The sequence below is a fragment of the Phocoena sinus genome, chromosome 1 (assembly GCF_008692025.1).
Source record: "Phocoena sinus isolate mPhoSin1 chromosome 1, mPhoSin1.pri, whole genome shotgun sequence".
NCBI lineage: Eukaryota > Metazoa > Chordata > Mammalia > Artiodactyla > Phocoenidae > Phocoena > Phocoena sinus.
Genome location: NC_045763.1, coordinates 152,518,591 through 152,544,287, shown reverse-complemented (window position 1 = coordinate 152,544,287; position 25,697 = coordinate 152,518,591). Strand labels below are relative to the sequence as shown.

Here is a 25,697-nt window from a genome sequence, read left to right as displayed (position 1 = left end):
CAGAGCATTGGTGTGGAATGTGCCTTTTTCTCAGTTGGACTCCGGGTAATCTGTTATGGAAGTATTCTTAAAGCTGGAGTCTATCAAAGCCAGAAGGTCTCTTAGAGGCCATCTGGTCCAAGCTCCTTGCTTTATATAAGACAAACCACTGAAGGGGACATGCATATAGAGTTGTTTTATCAATTATATAAGTTTAAGCGATTCCAGCCATTTAAACCAGTTTGTGACCAGTGGTAGATATTATTGTAAGTAAATAAGTAGGAGTTATAAGAATCATCCAGGGCTATGAAACCAAGCAAAACTCACAAGAGCTCGGAAGAAGATGGACCTCATCTCCTCGATCCAAGGTAGAGTGGGGCTGACCAAGTATGACCCCAGCTGGAAAGGGTATAAAGTCAAAGTGAGGTACGTGTTGAACAAAGGACAGCTAACTTGAATGCTTCTAGAAAGAAACAGAAAGTGAAAAGAAAGGAAAGAAGATAAGGTCCTTCCTGAGTTCAGGGAGCTGGACAGAGAGACACGGTATGATGAACAGTACCCAGTACACCTCTGAACTTGGCTTTGAAGTATGCCCCTTTTGTAACAGTAGGGCCAGCCCATGGCTATACTTTGTCCTAGTGATCTCTATAGTGGTTTGGTATCCTCTGAACATATGCCAGATGCCCCCTGACCTGCTAAGTAGCAGACGGAAGCTGGTCTGAAAATTGTAGCTTGCCACTTAGGATTCATCCGGGAGAGGAGAAAGGAAGATAAGGATGTGTGCTGTGAGGCAGACTGTCTTGAATTAAACTCAGCCTCCAGGACATACCATTGAGTGACCTTGGGCAAGTCATTTAGTGTGTCAGACCTTTAATCTCCTCATCTGCAAAATGGGTGTATTACCTGCCCCAAGGCTTGTTGTGAAGCTTAGACAGGTTAATGTGCTTATGTTCCTAGTGTGGTGTCAGACACAGCAATGATTAATAAATGGTACCATTATTGGTGTTAAAGGCTTAGTGTTGACTGTATCAAGTACAGTTGTTTTTTGCCTCTAAAATTAAGAGGGACGTGGAGAACTTGAAGAGAAGCTTAGGGGACAGAGGCAGGCACGATGATGGGAAGAAAGTACCACGGAGGGAGAAATTTTAGGGCAGACCAGCTTTCCAGAAAGCTTTTCAGATCCTCAGCTATGCTGAGAACTGGATGAGAAAAAAGCTCCAACTACAGCATGAGGGATTTGGGTTAGATTTAGGGAAGAGATTTCCTTGGCAGTAGAAGGTATCAAATTTACTAGACAAAGAGTTTTTCTCGTCTTCCGGGGTTGTTTTGTCAGCCGTTTCTAGAGCCAGAGGGGTGGTGAGATGCCAGGGATCCAGGCCCATGAGTTCTCAGTTCTGAGAATCACAAGTTGCTAAAGGTAGGATCCAGCCGCCCCTAAAAGCTGTTTGTGGATTTCAGATACATCTGATTCATTGAACTCTCTTTTGCTGACAGACAGAGGGGGAGCAACTCGGGTTTTCAGCAATTTTGACCCGTACTTTTGCAGGAGACAATTGAGGCATTTTTCATGGGCTCTTTAAAGCCAAGGTGCTTGAGGCAGAGGCATCTGCTGACGTCCCCCTGCTGACCAGGTTTCCCTGGAAACTAATGAGCCTGCTCTTGTACTACATCCTGTGAGAGGCAGGAGAGGATGGGCTGCCCTTGGCCTAGAGGTCAGATGGGCCTGCATGGGAAGCTCTTCCCCAATCCCCACAGATGTGAGCTTTAGCATCTGGGTTCTGAGATGCTCAGATATCAGGTCCAGCCCTGAAGATATGGGAGAGTCAGGGAAGCGTCATCAAGCTGGAGAGGCTGGGATCCCCACCTCTGAGGAGGTGGCGGGATCCTATGATGTCCTAAAAGACTCTGTCATCTTCCACCATATAGAGTCTCATAGAGTAATCAGTCGCCTTTGTCTCCGACCCTCCTTCCGGGTCTACGTCTCCAGGGAAAGAAATGAGCTACCCTCCCTTGGGAGCAATGGCTCCCAAAACCACCAGCTGGATTCTCCTTTGTAAATTTTCCTGCAAATCCCTTTCATGTAAGACCACATTTTTTTCACGATCTCCCCTTTGGGACCAGCTTTCTCATCCCTTAACGATACCATGTGTCACCCTGCCTCCTCTTCAAGCTTTCTGTGGCTTTAACAATCCAGCTGAGATGTCTTTGGAGCCTCTTAATGTCCAGCCCAGCTTCTGTTTTTCCAGTTTGGGCCTGACTTTATTTAATAGCCATCGAGGAGAGATAGAATCTCAGCTGAGACGGTAAGAACAATATTTGAGAAAAGCATCACGGAAGAGTTTCACCAGAGCAGCTCATTAAGACAAAAATATCTTTCTCCTTTACGTCTTTGGCCCTTGAATTTTGGTATTCTTTGGTTTGAGTACAAAACATCTTCCCAAAGCTGACTGTCAGAAGTAGGAACAAGTAGGGTATCCATCTTTAAAGAGAGAGGCAATATAGAACAGATGCTAGAACACAAGCTTTGACACCAGATGGTCCACAGTCCAAAATCTAACTGGCTTGTGACCTCGGCAAGTCTGTTGACTCCACCGAGCCTCAGTTTCCTCTGTGGAAAATGGGAGTAATACCCCCCAAGTTTGCTGAGAGGATCGAACGTGATGATGGTGATGGAGATGGAGCCCAGCCCCAGCGCTCGGCCCATAGTAAACGGCCAAGTGGCGGCCTGATTATTACCTCTGCTTTAGCATGTTCTTCCCTGTAGTTTTGAACTTTGGCTCATTTCCCAGTAGCTTCTCCTCCTTTGGAACAACTCTGGCTGCTAGCCCACATCCTACAAATGAAGGATTGCTGTAACCTTTTTATAGTCACAGCTGCAGTGTGTCAAGGCAGCCACATCAGCCCTCGGTGTTCATTTCCCCCTTTCCTGTACTTAACGCTTTGCTGGTCGTGTGTACTTGCAGGGCTGCACACTGTGGTGTGAATTAAATGTCCACAGGGTCACAGATTGGTTTCTGCAGGTTTCGTTCCCATGTGGAAGGAGTATGCCGACTGAGCTTCCACGTAACCCCACGGTTCGCAGCTCTCCCAGATTCACCAAACCGGCACCAGAGCCTCCTGCCATCAAATCTCCTCATGTGCCCCTGACCTTGTGTTGTCTGACCGTTTGGGTGATTCCGGGATGATGGGTGGGACAAAGCTGCTGCTTTGGTATCAGGCTTCTTCGGTACTGAGAGCTGGATGCTATAAGAGTTATAGACAGTAACCAATTAACCACATAATGGCTTAACCCCTTCAGTAGCCACTGTTGTATATGTGTGTGCTGGTGGGACAGATGAGCATATCTACAGAGAGAGAGATAACATGGGGTAAATTGTTGCCTTCTGTTTTATTCTCTTCTCCTCTTGGATTTATTCATCCCACAAACACTTACTGAACTCTCGATATGTGCCATATATTGTGCCAGTAGCCTAACCACCTCGACGTTTCATCAGTTCTTCCCCTCGACAAAAGGATAAAATAGATGCCAACTCTACGAAACGCACTCCCCTGATGGCTGATGGAGAGAAGCTGGGCGCCCCTAGGACAGGAGCCCCGCTGTTCCAGCCAGCCATTAGCTAGCTCAATAAGTCCAGCAACGTCACAGACACAGAGACCCCCCTGCCGCTCTGTCCTCATTCTGCCAGCACCCAGTAACAATACCTGACTCCTGCCGGGAAGAATGCCTCGCTCTCCCTCCAGGCATGTCTGAGGGCTCCCTGCTCCTGGCAGCCCTGCCTCCCCTCCAGCTCTCACCTCTCCAGCTGAGTTGAAGACCCATGAGACCCATGGGTAGGCCCAGCTTATATTTATATTTTTAACTCTTCTTGTTTGCAGTCATACACCTTTTGAGCAGGGGTGACTGCTCCAGTTTCCCTTTGCTTTGTGGTTCCTGGTTGCAAAATCCTTGTTCTTCTCCGTCCCATCTTATCCGCTTCCATAGAACTGTGCTCTGAGGGAGAGGTGAGGCTGAGGTAAGGTGGGGTCCACTGCGCTGGGGTGTCCCCAGACTTGCATGACCCCTTCCACAGGGAAATAGCCACCCCGACAGCGTCGCTCTCTGTGAGCCATCGGGCTCCCAAAAGCTGTGTGCATGTCATTGGTTCCAGACCCCGTGGCTGCTCCAGCCTAGTTGAATTGCAGATCGCCTCTTCCATCTTGGCTGCCACTTGCCTCTCACCCCTCCCCCAGTCTCTCACATCCAATTAACACCCTCCTCCCCAACCCCCTTCCAGAGTCATTAGTGAAGGAGCAGAATGGTCTTGGCCCCAAAGTGATTTCCTGTCATCTCTGTTCATTAAATCTCTCCATGTCTTTGCTAAACCGTTAATAATACTCCCTGCATCTCTGACTGTTCATCTGAGTCTCTGTGGCTTCATCCCAGCTCCTTGTCTCCAGGGTCCCAAAGAGCAGGTTATCCTGCGGCCCCAAGATGTTCCTTCTCTTTCTTCCACTGATGCTGAGATGGCCTCCCTGGGGGCCGCCGTGCTGGCCTCTGGGGAGTAGACTACTCGCTGCTCAGGCAGCTCCTCCCCCGTTCCAGGGCCAGAGAGGCTTACTGAACTGGGAGGGAAGCTGGGCTCCTCTTGGCAGATCCTGTCAGAACGTAGAGCTGCTCACACACATGTGCTGGTGGGGCCGAGGAGCCCTGCGCTTCCTAACACACCTCTCTTAATGATGTCCCGGCCCTTGGGGTGGTCTCAGCGGGGAGGGTCTGGGGCTTGGTGCCTCTGAGGGTAAGGGGGTAAGCAGGAGGGCATGATAACCTTTCTCTCTAGCCCGACAGCTCTGGCCTAGCTGGGTCAGCCCTCCGGGCAATAAGCTCACGAGAGCTTGTTCCATCCTGTTTCAGCCCGAGGAGTTGCAGAAAGAACACCCAGCTTCATGTATCCCCAGGGCACTGCAAGCAGTCAGATGGTGCTGCGTGGCATGGACCTCCTGCTGGAGTGCATCGCCTCCGGGGTGTACGTACAGTTTGCACCCTGACTTCTGGTCACCCTCCGGGAGGCTGGGCTGGGGGTTTGTGCATGCTCTGTTCTTGCCACATTTTGGGGGGGGCGGGCATTGTGGCAGTGCAAAAAGCAAGGCGAACAGCTCCTAATGAGGACGATGCAAATCATAGTCATCTCTAGCCCGCTGGCCGCCTCTCTTTTTTTAGATAATGAGGAAAGGAGGTGACTAGGCTTCCTGTATGTGTGTTAGACCGTCTTGTGACCTTAGATAAGTCCCTCAGGTGCCCTGTGGCTGAGCATCCCCTCTGCCTAGGAGGCATCAGCTCTCAGAGGACATGCATCCTCCTGGGCCCAAGTACACTTTAAGGATACCTGGGTGTCCCGGGCTCCATACAATAATAGCAGAGCCACATTTCATGGTAAGTCCCTGTTTCTCGCCTGGTCCCTCTTAGCCCAACACCAGACATCGCATGGTACAAGAAAGGTGGGGACCTCCCGTCTGACAAAGCCAAGTTCGAGAACTTTAACAAGGCCCTGCGTATCACCAACGTGTCCGAGGAAGACTCCGGGGAGTATTTCTGCCTGGCCTCCAACAAGATGGGCAGCATCCGGCACACGATCTCGGTGAGAGTGAAGGGTACGTTGTGTGTATTTCTCATTACGATGATTTTGCCAGCCCTACACTCCGTGGCCACCCTTCCCTCTCAGGGTGGTTGGTGGGCAGGGTGAGTGGGGAAGACGTCCAACACACTGATTAGTGGCAATAGTGTCCTGCAGGAATGGTGTCACCCCCAGGGGTGTGTGTGTGTGTGTGTGTGTGTGTGTGTGTGTGTGTGTGTGTAAAAGGGCAGGGGGAAAGAGGGAGGTGTTAAGGGAGGGAATCTGCCCTGACCATTGCCCAACTCCTCTTTGTGCCTGGGGCTCCCTCAGCAGGTGCACTTTCTCCTGTGGCCTATCTGGATCACCCAGAACCTTTCTGTCTTTCGTTTCGCAGTCCTGTTCACGGTGTGTTGTCTTAGGCCTGTGCTATCCGTGTACTTGTGTGTGGTTCTCTTTTAAAAATGGGGAGTCATCATGGCCCAGATTATTTTTCAAAGAAATCACTTCCCTCCCCACAAAGCATAGATGGGCCACCTGAGCTGTTGTAGGCAACAGAGCACATGCCTCTGTGGGGGTCCCAGCCACGAGTTGCGGGTGGGGGGGGTGCACTAGTCACTTCTCAGTCTGAATGGTGGGCTGAATGGATGATTGGGGTGATGAGGTCTGAAACCACAGTGCAAGAACTTTCCTAGTACATGCTCAGGTTGACTTGTGACCTTGGTTTCAGCACCACGCTCGAACCAGGGGCTCTTAACCCTTATTGGGGTTTCAAGATCTTTGGAACTCTGATCCAAAGGACCCTCTTCTCAAAAAAGTCCATACCCACATATTCACAGAAATTTCCAGAAAATTGGAAGGGGTGGCCGGCTAAGAGCGTCTGCTCTAACCGAAGCTTAGTGTCTAAAAGAATGAATATCAGGCCTTTCCTCAATGGTCTGATCCTGCAGCAACAACAGCAGGAATCCACAGGGCCGAGCCCTGCTACTTGACCACCCTCCCTGGCTCAAGCCCTTGGGTGCACACCACGAGTGCCTGGGGAGCTCTCAACGCGTTGGCTGCCCAGTCGTCCCCCGAGGATTCCGATTAGTAGGTCGACGATGGGCCCTGGCACCCACGTTTGTTAACGGCTCTTCAGGGAGCCCCAGTTTAGAACTCTTGTTCTGTGAACTTGAAATAAATCAGTCAGCATCTGTAGTGCCAAGCTGACCAAAGGCAGCCTAGACTGTCACCCTATCGGGATGAGCCCTGGGCAGGTGGAGGGGGCCTGGGGCTGGCACTCGGGGGCTCCTGCCTTCCTAGAGGGGGCCCACTGGTTCCTTCTGGCTGCTCCTGTCATCTGACACCCCTGCCTATGCCTGTCCTTGTCTTCCAGCTGCTCCCTACTGGCTGGACGAACCCAAGAACCTTATCCTGGCTCCTGGCGAGGACGGGAGACTGGTGTGTCGAGCCAACGGGAACCCCAAGCCCACCGTCCAGTGGATGGTGAATGGGGAACCTTTGCAATGTGAGTAACGCACTGTTCTCCCTCCTGCCTCTGCTCCGTCTCCTGCCGGAGGATCCAGCTCACCATCCCTGCGGGCCAGCCCTGTTGCAGCAGAAGTGAGGGAGTAGCCAGCTCTTTGGACGTCTCAGGAGGCAGGAAACCTGCCTCATTTGTGTGTGAGAGAGAACAGAAGGCCTGTGGTTATGTTCCCATGTTTAGGGGATTTCTGCTCCCTGGGGTTTTTTCATAAATTTCTGCTTTCTGCCCTTTACAACTACAGAGCCCAGTTCAAGGGCTAGAGACCTCAGCCTGTATCTCCTGAGAGTATAGGCTCTGAGCGATGGCTGGGGCTCAGGAGGTAGAGGAGAGCTCGGTAACTCATTTCCATCGTTTACCCAAGTCCCTCTCTATGCCGAGGGCAAAATAAGAGGCAGGGTTACGCGACAGCATGAAAGATATGGTCAGAAATGAGGGAAAACTTCCCTACGAGAGCAGAGGTGCACAGTGCAGTTACTGAGTACGCACAGACGTCAGGAAGATTTAGTCCTACCCAGATACCGGAATGGGTGACTCCAGGGATCCTTCCAGCCAGAGGTCAACTTTTCACATCATATTCACTCCAGTTGCATTTACTTTTTAAGTGTCCTGTCCTTACTTTCTCTAAGGGGTCAGAGGAAATGCAAACAGTGTTATCAACCCGATGGGGCAAAAAATAGATGGCGAGACCTCAGAGCCTAACTCACAAGCAACAGCTGATAGAAACAGGTGGAGAGGCAGGGAGACAGGTACAGGAGAATGCACCTTTCTAGACATTTATTGTGTGCCAGGCACTGTGCATTCCTCTCATCTCTTTAACCTCAAACATTAAAGATGAGGAAATGAGGCTCTGATGGTGCAGGGAATTGCCCGAGGTCACATGGCTAGTGAGTGGGGAAGCTGTGGGCTGCTGTGACGGTGCACTATGCCTACCCTGTCTAGAGCATCTAGTTATCCCAGGAAGTATTCTGCCTCTGGATACGAGCGACACACGGACACGGCCTGCCCTCTGCCCTTCTCCCTGTCCTGGTAGCAGTGTGGGGACAAAGCAAACAAAGGCTTTAAACTTCACAGCGCCATTAAATGAATGCAAAGTTCAGGATTTACAGCTGAGCCTTGGCCCAGGGAAAGGGCCCCCGTCACTCAGGGGAGTGACCGGGAGGAAAGCTGGTCTGTGGGAATTGCCGGGCAAGGAGACTTAAAGTTGCTGGCATAGGCTTCCTTTGTGCTTTTTTGCTGAGTGGAGACTCCGGAAAGACGATAAGGATGCTGACCTCGGCTTTGTTCACCTGCTGATTCCCTAGTTCCGGGCTCAGACTTGCTATCTGTGGGGTGGAGCCCACGGGGCCAGACCCTGGGTTCCTCTCTGCCGACTTCTGTGGTAGGTCTGAGTGATCCTGGATGAGTTCCTAGATCACGCAAACCAAGTCATCTGGCTCAGTCCCAAAATCTTACAGAGGAAAGGCACCTTCTGGTGGTGAAAGATGAGAAAAGTAGGGATTCTTTACACTTCTAAAAAACTTTTATTTGTACAGCTCATTATCTCATTATCATTCTCTTATCTTAACCTTCCTCAAGAGGAGGGGAAAGATGGGAGTAATGCTTCCGCGTTTGACAGGTGAAGGAAATGAGGCCCAGAGGAGTTATTGATTTGCCCCGGGTCTTGGAGTGATAACGGGGACAGGTGTGAGACCCCACGGCCACTCCCCAGCCTCTGCTCTCTGCATCCCCAGTGGTACCAGCAGAACTGCAGCAGGGGTTGTCCTCTCAGTGTGCACTCGTCTTGGGAAGATCAGGTAGCTTTGGCAAACGCAGGGACTCATTCAGCTTTCAGCAGGCATCGACTTCCGGATTTAACTTTGTGAATGTCTACAGCGTGCTCTGCTCGGAGGATGGGAAGGTGGTAGGTCCCATCTAGTTGGATATTGCTTTATCCTTTTCAAAACACATCTGAGTATATGCACATTGAATTAAAACAGTAACAACGATAATAATCAGTATGGGCTGAGCCCTCTGCTAATGACATGCAGAGAATCTCCGGTCATCCTCTAAGAGCCCCACAAGGTGATATGTTAGCCCCATTCAGCTGACGAGGAGACTGAAGTGCAGAGCCATTGAAGAGTGCCGGCAGGTAGTGTGGTTAGAATTCACACCCCTCCTGTTTCCAAAGCTTACACTGTCAACCACAGCTGCCCACCTGCTGTGTAGGTTTGACCGGGATTCCTATTCCCATTGGATGGATTGAGAAATAAACTCCAGTGGGCTCAGTGGTGGACCCAGGCCACACAGCTAGGCAGTGGTGGGCCGGAAGCTGGGTCTGAGCTGGCCCAGTGCTACTGCCTCCACAGCACCCCAGTCCTACCAGGGAGTCCTGGCCAGAGTCCCAAGTGCCCTTCGCCCTGCCCTCCCCCTTTCTCACAAGGAGTGTCTTTTCTGACTGTAGCGGCACCACCCAACCCAAACCGTGAGGTGGCCGGGGACACCATCATCTTCCGGGACACCCAGATCAGCAGCAGGGCCGTGTACCAGTGCAACACCTCCAACGAGCACGGCTACCTGCTGGCCAACGCCTTCGTCAGCGTGCTGGGTGAGTGCACCCCTCCCTCCACTCGCCTGCCTGGACCTTTCTCCCCTCATGGGTACACTTTCTTCTCCAGTGATTGGCCAGGCTGGTGGGGTATGAGGGCGGCAGGATGGGGGAAGCACGGAGACCCAGAATGACATTTGCGGGGAGGGTGGAGGACTTAAAATCCGTAGAGCTGGGTGTGCAGACAGAGTTCATTCCATGCGAAAAGTCAGTCTCAGTCCCCTTCCTCCCCTGATGAGAGGAGGGACCGTCTCGTCTCCTTGGTGTGTCCATGTTGACTCTGCCTGGGTTCTCCATGGTGTCGGTGGGAAATAGTTCTGAATATGTTCGTGGCATTCCCAGAGCAGGGAGAGGGCAGTGGGCAGGTGCAGCTAGGAGAAGCCTTGGGGCTGTGGAGGGGCAGGTAGAGAAGCTGCTGGAAAACTGGGGGGAACCCTTTGCAAAAGCTGGACTGGATGTAGGGTAGGTGAAGGACAAATGGATAAGCTTCCTCCTTCCTCACCTAATCCTCAGAGGCTTCTTAAAGGAGGGAGGTTGATGGGGGAAGGTACACTGGTGCTGAGAAAGCTGCTGTGAGGAGAAGGAGCAGAGAGATAAGACTGGTCCACAAAGAGGAAGAGGAAGACTCCCCACCCAAGCTCAGTTCTCTGGGAATTGCAGACGTGCCGCCTCGGATGCTGTCACCCCGGAACCAGCTCATCAGGGTGATCCTGTACAACCGGACGCGGCTGGACTGCCCGTTCTTTGGGTCTCCCATCCCCACACTCCGATGGTAAGTTCCAGGAGACCAGGCCTCCACCATGGGGTCATCTTTCTTGCCTTTCTCATTCCATCCGGCCCATGAGAGGTATTCAGCAAGTCCTGGGAGCCTTAAAGGGTTGAAGCTGGGAGGAGTTGGCAGATCCGCTGGGTCAACCCTCTTATTGTGCAAAGAAAGAAACCGAGGCCCAGGGACTTGCCAAGGCCACCCAGTGGTCGGAGGCAAGACCCACAAGGCTCGGGGCTCCTCCCGCCCCCCGGGCTGGTCCTTTCTCAGTATGCTGTGTGTCGTGCTGCTCTGTTGTGAGGTTTAAGAATGGGCAAGGAAGCAACCTGGATGGTGGCAACTACCATGTCTACGAGAACGGCAGTCTGGAAATCAAGATGATCCGCAAAGAGGACCAAGGCATCTACACCTGTGTTGCCACCAACATCCTGGGCAAAGCTGAGAACCAGGTCCGCCTGGAGGTCAAAGGTAAAGGAGAGAGTTGCTAGCTAGAGGGAGGGGTGGGGAGGGCAAGGAAGCCATCTCCTCAAGGTTATCCATGTGTGTCACTCACTTTGACAATGTGCCACACCTAATGGTTAATACCTAGTGGGACCTCCCTCCAGGTCTGTGTGTCCTCTCCGTGGAAGTTTCGTGGCCAGGGCCTCTGGCTGGCCTGCTGTTGCGAGCACTGAGTCATTACCAGCCTGGTCCAAATAGACGTAGGCAGGGACGCCTGTTACCCACACCAGCTCCCCACTACCACCCCAGAAAATACGTCCTATGTTCCTGAGCCAGAGAGAAAGGATTTGGGGATTGGCTACCGTTCGGGATCCCCCCCATACCAGGCGTCCCCTACCATTCATGTAACCGAATCCTATTTCTGCCACTTCCGTGGTCCATCTAACCTGGAGGTCATGCATGTCACACTGTGTGGCCACACGGGCGTGGGGTGGCAGAGACGAGCTCCGGGGGCTTCCCCACAGACCCCACCAGGATCTACCGGATGCCTGAGGACCAGGTCGCCAAAAGGGGCACCACGGTGCAGCTGGAGTGTCGCGTGAAGCACGACCCCTCCCTGAAGCTCACAGTGTACTGGCTGAAGGACGACGAGCCCCTCTACGTCGGGAACAGGTGTCTGCTCCTCCCTCCTTTCTTCCTGCTGCTCCTCTGGGGCGTTTTCTTTTCCCTTGCTCTTGGGGATGCAGTGAAGAACGCAGGGAACCTGTGTCATGTGTGTCACCGGGGAACTGCTGAGGAGGGTGTGACAGCCTCAGCGACTCCCTCCACATCAGGCGAGACCCCCCCCACTGCAGCTTCCCCCCTCCCCCATCAGGGCTCTGCTCCTCTCTCCCTCGTCTCCTCTCCTTCCCACTCCTTCCTGTCTTCACTTCTCTCCCTCTCTTCCCTCACTTCTTCTCTTGTCCTCCTCCCTTTATTTTGATCCTTTCCCTTCCTCCTTTTCACAGCCAGGACGCCCTCCCCATCCTCTCAGCCCTGCCTGCAGCGCTCCTGTTCTCCAGCAGAGGGCACGGTTGGCCGAGCAGACTCTAACCCTTGTGGTTAATGGGGCTCTCTGCCCTTAACGCACCTGGGACCGCTTACCTGGCTCAGGCCTGCCCCATCCATCCGTCATCCCAGATTCGGATTTAATTGGAGTTGACGGGGGGCCCAGGCATAGATAGTGTTTAAAAGTCCCCCCAGGTGTTTGTAACGTGCAGCTAGGGTTAAGAAGAGCTGATCCGAGCCTCCCCTCAGGACTCCGTCCGTCTCGGGGCAGGTTGAGCATCGGTACCAGCTGTTTCCAGCGATGATCTGGTTTTCTGCAGGGGTGTAGCCTGCGGGTGGGTGCAGGCATTCTGGCCCTCAGCCATGCTCACAGTCAGCCCTGCTCTTTGGTGCCCTCCTCCCTCTGTGGGAGACAGTACAGAGGGGCCCGGGGCACCTGGGCTGAGCCTGGGCGTCCATCTGGGCTGAAAACAGAGCTGGAAGTACGAGAAGACCTGCCTTTTGGGCGTGGGCCTAACTGTGCCCTAATTCGGGAGGGGAGCACAGCACAGGAAAGGCACAGAGAGCAGACCCAGTGTGGGAACTGAGGACAGTGAACATGGGCCAGGGCCGCTTTGGCTCCACCCATTCTCCTGTCCCCTCCCGCAAGCACCATAAGTGCTCAAGGTGACATGAAGACCCTGCCTCTCTCGAAGCACTGAGGTGGAGCCTCACGTCCCCTAGGAGGGGCTGTGGCGGCCCAGCCCAGACTACAGCACCGCCTCCTCCCTTCTGACCCACCGTCCCCACTTCAGGGAGAAAGCAGCCGGGCAGTGCCCAGCATTCCTGCTGCCTGCCCCCTTCACTGTCACCCTCCTCGCCTTCCTCCCAACCCCTCCCCGATACTTTGCAGGATGAAGAAAGAAGAGGACTCCCTGACCATCTTTGGTGTGGCCGAGCGGGACCAGGGTAGCTACACATGCGTTGCCAGCACCGAGCTGGACCAAGACCTGGCCAAGGCCTACCTGACCGTGCTAGGTAACTGCCGCTGCCCACACTGGCGCTGATCCCCACCCCCTATTTCCCGAGGCCAGAGAAGCGGAGGACGGTTCCAAGGGCAGAGCCTGTGATCAGTGAGCCAGCCAGGCCTGGTGATCCTCCTGCCAGGCCTGGTGATCCTCCTGCCTTCTGGTTTAAGGGTTAGGAAGCTGCTCCTTTCCGAACAAGCTGTGCTGGATGCCTTACCTCCTGAATGGAACCATTAACTTGCCCAAATCCTCACCTGAAGGGTGCCTGAAGGAGAGAGGGAAATGGACAGGGGGTTCTCATTGGGATCATTTTTACCAACTTTACAGCTAACTCTAAACCACTAAGTCAATTAAAACAATCCATCCTTGAAGCAAGGCTGAACTTTGTGTTTGTCCTTCCAACACCCTCTGCTAGCCTTCCTCTCTGCACCCCTTTCCTGATGGGATTTCACAGGGTGCTGTGCATTTCGGGTGATCCTGTCTTGGCCTGCCCTCGTGTCCAGGCCAGACTGTAAATACTAAGCCATCCCAGACCTGGGGACGTAGCCTCTCCCGTCCAGGGAAGCAAATCACCTCATCTCTGCTGTCTCTGGGCCCCCTGTTGCCATAACTCTCAGTGCACTCCTGTCCCTCAGCAGTTTCCCTGCATGGTCGCAGGGAACACTGGGCCCAGGCACAGTCGTAGCATTGGGACAGGAGGGACCCAGGGTGTCTGCCCCCAGCTGTGGAGGGAGCACAGGAAGGCCTTTGTGAGGGTGGGGCACTCTCCATGGAAGTGGGGGAGGGGTGACGCTGTGCAGGGGCAGCTGTTCAGGCCTTGGCTACCTATTCCCACCCTTCGAGGACACCTTTATCCCCACGTAACCTGCTAACCTGGATAACCCATCTTACCTTTGCAGCTGATCAGGCCACTCCAACTAACCGTTTGGCTGCCCTGCCCAAAGGTAATTCATACTAATCCCGGGGACCGTCGCCAAGCACTCGAGGTGTCTGGGAGGGAGGAGTCCAGGAGGAGGAAAGCACTGCTGGACAGGAGTGCTGTGTACAGGCAAGGGGCGGCCTGCCCCGCTCCCTGCCAAATCTGACTCCTCTGAAGAGGCCCACGTCACCTACCTTAGCCCATCACAGCCCGACTCCCGGCTTCCTGCTCCTTTCACAGACTGAGCTCCGAAGTCCGGCTGTCGCTCCCCGCGTCCCCAGCCCCTGACCTCTGGCCATGCCCACCACTCCCTGGGGGTGGCCTGTTCTCTTCCCCCAGCTTAGCCTCTGAAGTGTATTCAGTCAGGAAACCCACTTGCTTTGAGTTATCTGTAGGCCCATCATTTTTGCAGCCTTTCACATCTACTATACACCCATTTCCAATCCGCACACATTCGTGTGCAACACACATGAATGTGGGCTCCAGTGACTCACCTTCCAGATCCTTCCAGTAACCAGCCAAAATGTGGAAATAGCTGGCTCAAGGAGCCAGGATAGGAGAAAAGAAACCACGCCTACCCTCACCAGTCAGTGGCCAGATGCCTTTATCCCCAGGCCGGGAGGGCACTTACACACACTTAGGAAATCCAGTGAGACTGGAGCCCCAAAGAGGTGCTGCCCCCACCCTTGTTAGTGCCTCTGTCCTGCTGTCCATCACTGAAACTTCTAGACTGAGTCCCTGTCTCCTCCCTGGCCTGGTCCTCCGTCTTTGTCCCCTCTATTCCCTTAACTGGTCTGCCCTGCTCAGCTCTCCGAACACCCGCTGGGCTCCTGCCCCCTCAGAGCCTCGGTACACTGAGTAGAAGTTAATTATGAGAAAATGAGACAAAATCCCAAACTTCTTCACCAGTTTTCCTAAAGGTTGTGAACATGGGTCTAACGCAAAGGGCAGCATTTCCCAAATGCTTGCACTCCGAGAACATCCACAGCAATGGGGTGGGTTGGCCCCAGCTCTCCCTGTGCCCTGCATTCCTTGATGTTTTGGGGGTGGGGGTGGAATTCAGGGTTCTCTCTTTGTTCTTCCTTGAACCCTGAGGGAAGGGGGCGGTCCCTGTGCTGACCCTCCGGCACAGGCTGGGGTTGGTTCCTGCAGTGGTGACCTCAGCCCGCCAGAGTCCTGTCCGTGGGACAGTGTTCAGGGCTGAGGCCAGCACAGGGACGGGCCGGCTCTAACTCGGGAGGCCTGCGTGGTGTCTTCTCCCTCTGCTGCCAGGACGGCCAGACCGACCCCGGGACCTGGAGCTCACCGACCTGGCCGAGAGGAGCGTGAGACTGACCTGGATCCCGGGGGACGATAACAACAGCCCCATCACAGGTCAGCCGAGGCCCTGCACTACTGTCCAGAAAAGGGGGAACGGCAGCCCGGGAGCCGGAGGCCTGGCCCTGGTTTCTGGTGCCACTTCGGCCTCACTTGACGTGTGTCCTGGCCTGTTGACAGAACGCGTGGAGGCCTTGGTTTCCCTTTCTGGGTTTTGGGAAGAATACCAGTGCCTTTGTCTACCCAAGGGAGATTATAAAGACTAATGGAAACCATGAAGGAGTGCTCTTGAGAAAAAACTCACTAACTCAGCTCCCCAAACAGTCCTGTCTTCCTTTGCCCCCTCAGACTACGTTGTCCAGTTTGAAGAGGACCAGTTCCAGCCAGGGGTCTGGCATGACCATTCCAAGTTCCCAGGCAGTGTCAACTCAGCCATCCTCCAGCTGTCCCCCTATGTCAACTACCAGTTCCGGGTCATTGCCATCAATGAGGTGGGCAGCAGCCATCCCAGCCTCCCGTCCGAGCGCTACCGAACCAGTGGAGCACGTGAGTGCTTGAGAGCTAACGGGAGGTGCTGAAGCCAGGTACCCCAAGTTCAGACTGAGTTCCCCCGGTCCCCAGCCACATGAATCTGGGCAAGTTACTTAACCTCTCCAAGGCTCAGCTTGCTCATCTGTGAAACAGAGAATAATAACACCATCTCCGTCATGGGGCTGTTGTGAGGATTACGTTCGAAAATGGGATTCGGGTACTTACCGTGATGTGCATATAGCAAGCACACAATAAAAGTTAACTGTCATTTTTATTATCACTAATATTATGAATAATCCTTGATGCTCTGCTTTAAAGGGAAGAGCTATGGCAAAGGTTTGCAGTAGAAATATATAATCTGGGGTTGCACCAGATTTCTTAACACACTTGGGTAATGAAATGTTTAGATTTCTAAAATCATGCTGGTTCATTGAGGGTGGAGATGCTCCCCAAAAATGTTGAATGCCAGGGTAAACCAGTCTGGTATTAAACATACTTAGTGGATAATCCACAAAGGGGATAATCCACATTGAGTTGGCTGTACTGGTCATCTAAAGTGTGGAGAGCCTTATGACAAATGCTGTCTTGTAAGGGATTAAAATTCAAAAGAAATTATCCCTGCTTTGGGGGGTTTAAATCTTAGCTAGGAAGGCGCGTCAGCCATATGAGAAAGTGGCAGAGCGAGTTCAGCTGCTTATGGGACAGAGTGTGTTGAGAGACGCTGAGAAAAGACAGAGCGTAGAAGGGACCAGTCAGGCTGGGGGAGAGAGGTTGCTTACTGTGCCCTGGTAATGCACAGACTGGACTTGAACTTTGCATCCATTTGGATTCCAGCCCCTGAGTCCAACCCCTCTGATGTGAAGGGAGAGGGGACCAGAAAGAACAACATGGAGATCACGTGGACGGTAAGAGCCCCTCGCAGCCCATCCACGATGGGCTTGCTTGCCTCGCAGCCTGGGAGCCCTCGCCCTTTACACCCCTGTGACTCCAAGGCCGCAGGGTGGCTCGGACTACCTGGCTGGTGCGGGGGCTACTCGTCTCTGCACTGAGCATCCAGAAACCAAACAGGAGAACGTCTAAGAGCAACATTTAAGACGGGAGACAGGAGCAGAGATGACCAAGGGACAGAGACTGTCAGTCTGGAAAAATCAGACAGAGTCCTGCAGAATCAATGGGCTTCTTCAGAAGAGGGAGAAATTTAGATTAGTCTGTAGGAAAGATTTAGCCCAAACACCAGTACCTCGCTTTGGTGTGTTCTGGGGGCCCATCACTGGAGATTGCTGGGAGTGGGGAGAGACCAGCCTCTGAGTGGTCCTCCAGTATCAGCCATCTGTAAGTCCAGGATGGACGAGGTGACTCAAAAGATGTCCTCCGGGCCAGGATTGAAAAAGCTCATCTTCATGTCGGCTCACTGACCCACGTTTTCCAAACCAAAACTGGGATATGTGGCCTCAAAATGACTTTTTTCCAAACCCCTTCCAAGTCTAAGAGATGCAAATTCAGCCACTGAAATATTAACATTTTTGTGCTGTTGACGTGAGTAGTGGAAAGAGGGAGATGACAGAGTTTGGAATCACAACCATCCCCGTCTGTCTTCGGAGAGCCTGGTTTCACAGCAGCCTTGGCAACTGGGCGGAGCCCAGACTTAAGACACCGGGACTCGTCTTGCAGGACCTTGCAAGGGTCGGTTCTTGGTCTACGGCTCTGTATTCCAGGCTCCCGGGGGACTGCTTCCTGGACCAGGCCCTTAGGGAACAAAAACAAGAGTTATGCTCACTCCCAGCTCCGGCCTTTTGGGAAGGACAGGGCAGACATGCAAGGATCAAGTAGGACTGAAATCTAGAATTTTGAGTTCATTGGCAGCAGGCATGCTGTGGCTGAACCAAACTCACCCCTTTCTGACTTTGGAGACCTTATATCACTGTCCATATTTTGTTTTCTGGTTGCTCCATCGCAGGAAAGAGTCCTGTCGACAATAAAGCTTTCTCTCCCTGTGCACCTGCCAGGGGGGCTGGCTGTGGAATCAGAGGGACTAGGGCTTGGGTGGAGAATCTGCATGCTGCTGGCTTCACAGGACTCCAGGCTCCGGGGGGGACTCAAAGTGGGGGCCATGGTCTCCCCAGCTCTGCCAGGGGGCTGGCCGCTGTTGGGCACTTTGGGACAGGGTGCCTGGCACAGAAAGAGTGTGAGCCGTGGGTGGCCTGGGCTCCTCGCCTGCACCCTCTCCACTCCTGCCATCTCTCTCCCTGCTCAGCCGATGAACGCCACCTCCGCCTTTGGCCCCAACCTGCGCTACATCGTCAAGTGGCGGCGGAGAGAGACCCGAGAGACCTGGAACAATGTCACTGTGTGGGGCTCCCGCTATGTGGTGGGGCAGACCCCTGTCTACGTGCCCTATGAGATCCGAGTCCAGGCGGAAAATGACTTTGGGAAGGGCCCTGAACCAGACACTGTCATCGGTTACTCCGGAGAAGATTGTGAGTACCCGCCCCTGTCCCCACCCAGGACCCTGATGGCTGGGCTGCACAGGCCACCCTCACAGACCAGGAACCTCAGGGTGGGTCGGGGGTCTTCCGAGAGCATCCCGGGAGGACAGCCAGTTCCCAGGGAAGAGAAATCCCCTACAGTGACCTCGAGCAGACAGGCCCCAGGTCATGCCGGGAGCAGAGATGGTATGATCCGAACACTAGTTAGTATCCTTGAACGTCGTCACCTAGTCCAATACTCTCACTTTATCGACATGAAAACTGAGGCCCTGCAAGGGAAACCCCTGCCAATACTGCACAATAGCAAATGTCAGGCTTGAAAATAGAACCCAGGCCTTCTGATCTACCTTACTGCCAGGGCTTGCTAGCACCACGGACCATCCGTCCCAACGGGCCATAATTAGCCACCTCCACCGGAAGCAGGGCCACAGGCCAGACTCCTCCCTGGGCTCCCCAGGGGAATCCTTGAGGAAGCAAGGTCCACAGAGCCCCAGACTGGAACCCTCCAGACCAGGCACCGCAACATTCCCAGTGTCGCTCTTAGCCCTTGGAATTGAACATAAAAAGAGAAGTTCTTTGGAGGCTGTCACTGAGTAAATCAACACAATTCTGGGCATACGTGTAGAAGTATGTGCCTGGCTTTCCAGATGGTGGTAGCCTCTCTGCCCCCAGCACGTCAATCCTGTAGGCTTTTGAGCAAAGCAACAGGGTCGGTGACGCCCCTCCTGGTCAGGGCAATCCATGTCCTGGTGTGTGTGGGTCTGATCCAAGAAGAAATCATGTAGGTGGATGAGGTGACCAGAGGGAAGGGAGGAGAGAGTCTTGGGGTGGAGCAGAGTCACAGGGGCCAATGCTGGGGTCAGGAGTAGGGCCAGTGGGGTTCATAACGGTGAGATGGGAGTAAGTGAGGGTTGGGCGCTTCCCTGGAAGTGATCATGCATTGGACCCACTTGGGAGATCAGTAGACGGGATCAGCAGGCCCTCCGTCCGTCCCACTCCTCATCTGCACCGTGGCAGACACTTCTGGACAGAAGATGGTAGGGACTACTGGAGGGTAAGTATGGAAGAGGCAGCATCTAGCCATGGACTTCACGGGCCACCTCACGGCTTCCATCGCATCCGTGTACCCCTGCGGCAGATGCTTTAGAGAGGGTGGGGCACAACTGCTTTTGCAGCAGAGTAGAGAAAACGGGGGTGAGAACCAGTTATGGGGGAGGGAGGAGTGGCCCTCCCTTTGCAAGTAGTCACGGGATCAGGATCTTTTCCTGAACTTGGTTAGGGTGTCTTCAGTCTGTAGGTAACGTTTCCTGCAGGGCCCTGGCAGAAAATAAATGCCACTCAAAGGGGACTATTTCTAATGTGAGGACAGGGTTAAGAGGGACAGCAGCAAGGTACAGCAAACCAGCTGGAGCGCCAGCAACGGCAGGAAGCTGTTATACCGCTCCGGCCCTGAGGGGCTGGCGGCGGGCGAGTCACCATGGCCAGCGAGGGCTGCCCTTGTGTAGAAGAGTACACTACTGTCATCCTGCCTCCCCACAAACAGGCAGCTAAGGGGATAGATACCATCTTCCCTCTCCTGCCCTGGGAGCTCCTGTTGGGCAGACCCATCTGGAAGCCTGAGAACAGGGGAGCCCCGCTGACACGGTCCAGAGAGGACAAGCCTCCCGGGACCCAAAGCAGGGTGGGGAAAGGTGGCCAATGGGATGGAGGGGCAAACAGAGACTCTGTGTGACGGTTGCACATAATTGCCCTCTAAACGTGTAGGCAGAGCCCTCCACCTGTGCTGAGCCTCCCCACACTCTTTCAAGTCCAGGCTGGTGTAGGAGACATGACCCCTGCCCTCAGGGAGTACCCAGTGTCCAGAGTGGGCTGGAGGTGCAGGCCAGCAGAGGACAGGTCGGAGGGGACTCCGGAGTCGGGGGCCCAGCCCCGCCTGCATAACCAGCTCTCTGTCCCTACACATTGCAGATCCCAGGGCTGCACCCACTGATGTTAAAATCCGAGTCCTGAACAGCACAGCCATCAGCCTTCAGTGGAACCGCGTCTACTCCGACACGGTCCAGGGCCAGCTCAGAGAGTACCGAGTGAGGAAGCCAGCTCCAAGCCCTGTCTAACCACCCAGCTCGCTAACCAGGGCAAGGGGGTAGCAGATGCGGGCCGTAAGATATTTGGAAGGGGTCCTTTGGGATAGCTGTTGGATCCAGAGTTGGTTCAAGAAGATGATGTCTAGGGTTAGCTGTTCAAAAATATACCCAGAAAAAAATATACATACACCCAGATGTGTCCCGCACCGGGTATGCTGAGAGATTCTGCTCAGCAGAAAATCACGTGAAGGGTGTTGGTTTGGGCTGACAATACGTAGCACATTATGCTTGTAATCCATGTGTGTGGACACACGTGTATCTCCAGAAGCAGTGTTGAGGCGCCGCTGAGCTACACCCCTCCCCTCTCCTAATGGCCCCCGCTGGGCTGCTTGCCTCACCCAGTCTGATTTCATGAAGCCCCAACTAACCGGAAGAGCCACTAGAAGGGTACAAATCCTTCCCTGTTGTCGCAGCCAACTCCGATTATCGAGGCCCTTGGCTTCCCCTGGCCACCTCTTCCATCCCTGATGTCTCTCTCTTTGAAAGGGAAGGGAGAGAAAACCCATGGGATGCAAGGCTCTCCCTGATGAGTAGCTCTTTTTAAAACTTCCTGGGGAGGCTGTAGCCCCGGGGTAACACAGGCTTAGGGGTCATCGAGAGTTGGCTGACGGACAGTTGGGGGCACACAGAGGGAGTCAGTGTCTTCTCGGGAAATGGATTTGGTAGGTAGGGGAAGGAAGGCAAGGTGATATATATGCTTAAATGAGCTCTTCCCCAACTTGCACCCTTAACCTACTTGCCTAGAGATTTTTTTGGCTAAAGCTCCCTTTGGGTCCCCCTCTTAAGTCTGGACTTCCTCCTTACCTTGCCCTTGGAGGCCCCGGGTGATGCTCGTGTGACAGCTGCCCTGGGGCTTCTCCTCCACTGCTCATCAGACCCCGTGTCTCAGACTCTCTCGACTGTACCTGTGACACTACCGCCTTGCACAGGCCGTCCCATCCCAACCGAGCTCTTGCCACCCCACAGCCCGGTCTCCCATTGGCTTGGACATGTCACCTAAAGGTCTTTAAACAGTATTAAAAGGAACCATTTGACTTCAATGGATTAAATCAACCCTTTCTTATATTCAGACTTCCGGGGGTAACCTGCTGCTTTCCGACTCCTGCCCGCTGCCAATCTAAACCATACTAAATCTAACTCGAGGTGGTGCGGTCTTTGAGCACGGAAAAGAGCTTTCCGTGCCTGGACCCTTGGCTCAAATTTGTGGTTCTGGCACGGACTCCCTGAGCAACCTATTCCCAGCTTGGAAAGAAGTCTCAAGACGGAGCCGCTCAGCTGTAAGTTGGGCTGACTTGCCTGTTCCCCAGAGAGGCGACATGGCTCAGAAAATGATTGAAACCAAAAACTCTCATTTTGTTTGACATCAGTCCCCACTCACTAGTGGCTAATGTATGGGGACTGTCAGGACACCCCCAGCCCTCTGTGGGCCGGACGAGGTCGTTGGGGATTTGGAGCCTGTGGCCAGCAAAGGGAACACCGGTCACCACGAGCACCACCACTAACAACTAACCTGGCCCTGCCTGGCCGAACCCTTACCGGCCTGCCTCTGTCCTGAAGGCCTACTACTGGAGGGAGAGCAGCTTGCTGAAGAACCTGTGGGTGTCTCAGAAGAGGCAGCAAGCCGGCTTCCCCGGCGACCGCCTCCGTGGCGTGGTGTCCCGCCTCTTCCCCTACAGTAACTACAAGCTGGAGATGGCTGTGGTCAATGGGCGAGGCGACGGGCCTCGCAGTGAAACCAAGGAGTTCACCACCCCGGAAGGAGGTAGGTCCGGCCGCAGCTCCCTGGGTAGGGCAGGACGAGGGTGGCGCGGCCAGGTGGCCCTGAGCGGCTCCAGCGTGGCTCGGCCTGGACCACACAAATTGACCTCTGCCTGACCTCAAGGAGGGATGACCTGCGAGCTGAGCAGCTCCGGCCGTGCTCATGGAGCACCGTCACCAAGGCAGCCGCCCTGACAGGCGATTGTACATCAAGACGAGACTGTGCTGGCTGCTGACATGATTCCAGACGGGATGTGCACACGGACTCCCGAGGGCACTGCGGGAGCCGGGGCTGCCTGCCTACCACCTCCTGAGGGAGCTCAGGCACCTTGACCCCAAGAGGCACCTGGTTGGTTTGCCATACCCGAGGACCTTCACTCTTGTTACACCACTGTAGTCAAGAGACTGCCCCGCAGTGGGTGGCCCGGTCCTGGGAGGCAGACACCTGCCAAGGTCCCGGCGCATCTCCTTTTCCCGCCAGCCCTCTTGAACCAGCTGGGCGGTGGCTTTGCCCTCTCCTGTTTCTCCTTTCTCCCTTCTTAACTATTATTTTCCCCATTCTTCTTCTCTTCCTCCTTTGTCCTCTCCTCTGTTCCCCCGTCTTGTTTCTTTATTCCTGTGTTCCCTCCTCGTCTGGTTCTCATCACCAGCCTCTCCCCATTGCTCACGCTCTTGGCACCATCCACATGTTCCATCATGGGTTTCTCTCTCTTCACCCCTGGACCCGGCATTCTCAGCCCAGAGGCCGGGGCCTGATGCTTGGACCCAGCGGTGAGAGCCCTTGTCTGAGGACTGGGAACCGCAGCCTCTATTACCAAACGGCTAAGACTGGTTCCCTGCCTGGGAGTGGCTGCCCACCTTGGAGGTTTCTTTGCAGAATCAGAGCCTAACATGTGTTGAATCCAGGATAGTTGTTAAAGGAGAACTTGACTGACTTCTTCCCCATGTAAACTGAGTCTGAGCCGTGCTTGTCCCAGATCTGGGGAAACGCCGTCCTGGACGGGGCGATGGGCGCTGGCCACCTCGTAGTTCTCTGGGTTCTGGCTTAACAGTGATCCAGCACGGGGGTTGCCCAGAGGTCAATGCCTTCATACTTGTGCTTTGTTTTTTGTGTTTTCTTCATCTTGCCCACCCCTCTTCTCTCCCCCATCTCCCCCACTCTCTCCTCCTTCCCCAAGTACCCAGTGCCCCCAGGCGTTTCCGAGTCCGGCAGCCCAACCTGGAGACAATCAACCTGGAATGGGATCATCCAGAACACCCCAATGGGATCCTGATTGGATACACTCTCAAATACGTGGCCTGTACGTTCTGCCCTTCTTTCTCTTGGATAACCTGAGAATCAGAAACCCCATTCTCAACACTTTTCCTAAGGAATCAAGGTAGAAAGCCTATGGGTACAGAGGTCACTGTGGAGGGATAGAGGGGCCAGGGAAAAAGTTTCCTGTAGGGTTAGGGGAGGCAAGTGAGACCCAATCCCTGCTCTTCTGACACACCTCCTCCTGCAGGGAGCTTCCAGTCGGCCCGGTGAGACAAAGGGGACTTCTGGTTTGATGAGGGATTCAACCCCTGCCCTCAGGAATCTTAGAGTCTCTAACACCTACAAGTCTAGGAGAGAAGTTTCCTTACCTGGTGGACCTTCCATCCGATGGGACAGATAGCGCGTGCATAGGAATCCACACGACACTGACACTCGGGGACACCTTAATAAGATGCCATTTATGGTAAGGCAGCTGTATGTAGAGCTGCCGTGGAATTGGGAGTGGCTCAGTCAGGAGCCTGGGTCTGGACGACCTCACCTAAAGAGTTCGGCATCACCAGGCAGGGACAGGAGTGTCATTCATTTGAAAAGCTTCAGGTCTCCTAAAGTGGGTGACGATGTGCCTCAATGTGAAGCTCAAAGGACAGGTGCTGTGCTGTTGAGGATGTTAATAGCCAACTGTGTGCGTGGTCCTGAGTCCATCTCTGGACCTGACCTTCCCCCTTCGAGGTATTTGACAAAGGAGGCCTTTTACAAAGGAGGCATTAACAATGAAAAGCTCTAGTGGTTTTGCCCTAGTTCTGTTTGAAAGGAAAAAAGGAACTTCAAGTTCTGTTCTTGTTGAAAAGGCTTGAGGATTAAAAATTGAATCTTTCCGAATCAGCCGCATAACTTTGCACTGAGCTGGCGATAACGAGATCAGTGAAAAAGCGTTACCCTGGTGCGCCATCAAAGAGCCGGAAAGGAGTTCTTGCGCAGCCCTCGGCCTTTGAATCACCTCCCTCCCCTGAGTCCTTAAGATCACGGGCAGGTTCCACGGGTTCCCTTCCCAGCAGAGTCGGGAAGGCTTCGTCCTTCCAGCTGCAGATCATATAACCCATCATGGTCAATGTTGCTAAAGTTCAACTCCGCTTACCTGTCTCTCCCCAGTTAATGGAACCAAAGTAGGAAAGCAGATAGTGGAAAACTTCTCTCCCAATCAGACCAAGTTCACGATGCAAAGAGCAGACCCCGTGTCGCGCTACCGCTTTTCCCTCAGTGCCAGGACGCAGGTGGGCTCTGGGGAAGCAGTCACAGAGGAGTCACCAGCACCCCCGAATGAAGGTAGGTGCACTGCGGCAGCCTCGGGGCGAATGGTCCCGGGGAATTCAGATGCCTAGAGAAACACTCACTCGGCCTCTGGCCTCCCCGGCCTCCTGGGATGGAGAGGCTGCAGGCCCCTCGGAGGGAGCCACCCTGTGTGCTGAGAGGTAGGTACCGGCGATGTATCTGGAAAACACATCTTCTTACTGATGCAGTCAGACCTGGATCCCAACTCGGCCTTAACTTACTCAGCTACTTAACACCTGTGATCTTTCCTTCTGGTGGGGGAATAGGGAAGAGAGTGTGAAGCGTAGCTGAGTTGAGGGGATGAGAGAAAGCATACTGGAAGTAAATGTGCTCACGAACTCCAAAGAGCAGTGAAGATGCTCGCCTAGTGAGGGAGGCAGCAGTACAATGGAGACCGCCCCGTGAGGGATCTGGGGGTGCCCCTTCTTCTGTCGAGGATGCGTGGCGCCGAGAAGAGAGGGGGACAGCTGTGACTGAAGCTAATTGCCGGGATCACGAGTAGAGCAGGAGGTGTAGTCCCTCCTTGCCGCCTGCATTGAGGGAGTTGTCAGGCTGAGGAGAGGAAAGGGGGTTTGGAAACAGCCATTTGCCAAACCAGCTCCACAGAGAGTACGTGAGCTCCTCTCCTGGGTTCTGGCATCTAGCAGCGTCGCACCCCGCCCCAGAGCTGCGCCTGCCTGAGAAGTCCACTAGAGGGGGCTCCAGGCCCATCTGCACACGTGCTGGCTTCCGGGAACCTCTTGGGCAGACGAGCCACTAGAAGCCTCGATATTGGCAGATCCCCTATGACAGCGGGTGGAGGCTCTGCCTCTCCAGAGGTACCATGGTCTCTTCAAAGGCCATTTCTTGAGCACCCACAACATGAGGTGCCAGACGCTGTACCCAAAACAAGGGATGTAAAGCTAATAAGCTCACACAGTCTAGAAGGAGGGACATCCACAGGAATATCTAATTGTAATTCACCATGAGCTGTGTATGTCTAGATGGCAGGAGTGCAGTGGCTGTGCAGGGGAGGGGG

The 25,697-nt window shown here is 54.0% G+C and overlaps 1 protein-coding gene across 6 annotated transcripts in view; it reads left to right on the top strand.

Annotated features, from left to right (window-relative positions):
* NFASC (neurofascin) overlaps nucleotides 1-25,697 on the top strand; it is a 188,525-nt gene that overhangs the window by 131,763 nt on the left and 31,065 nt on the right. For 2 of the 6 annotated variants that reach the window (XM_032652073.1, XM_032652094.1), the window contains 15 exons: nucleotides 4,871-4,982; nucleotides 5,423-5,607; nucleotides 6,943-7,074; nucleotides 9,533-9,676; nucleotides 10,337-10,448; nucleotides 10,744-10,910; nucleotides 11,408-11,555; nucleotides 12,823-12,947; nucleotides 13,837-13,881; nucleotides 15,129-15,230; nucleotides 15,522-15,719; nucleotides 16,539-16,609; nucleotides 17,959-18,181; nucleotides 23,271-23,393; nucleotides 24,500-24,673. In XM_032652073.1, coding sequence (XP_032507964.1) covers nucleotides 4,871-4,982; nucleotides 5,423-5,607; nucleotides 6,943-7,074; nucleotides 9,533-9,676; nucleotides 10,337-10,448; nucleotides 10,744-10,910; nucleotides 11,408-11,555; nucleotides 12,823-12,947; nucleotides 13,837-13,881; nucleotides 15,129-15,230; nucleotides 15,522-15,719; nucleotides 16,539-16,609; nucleotides 17,959-18,181; nucleotides 23,271-23,393; nucleotides 24,500-24,673 — 2,061 coding nt within the window. Of the gene's footprint in view, nucleotides 1-4,870; nucleotides 4,983-5,422; nucleotides 5,608-6,942; nucleotides 7,075-9,532; nucleotides 9,677-10,336; nucleotides 10,449-10,743; nucleotides 10,911-11,407; nucleotides 11,556-12,822; nucleotides 13,313-13,836; nucleotides 13,882-15,128; nucleotides 15,231-15,521; nucleotides 15,720-16,538; nucleotides 16,610-17,958; nucleotides 18,182-20,158; nucleotides 20,275-21,891; nucleotides 22,097-23,270; nucleotides 23,394-24,499; nucleotides 24,674-25,697 lie in introns of those variants that run through there. The other 4 variants (XM_032652104.1, XM_032652083.1, XM_032652123.1 and 1 more) reach the window with 3 other exon arrangements.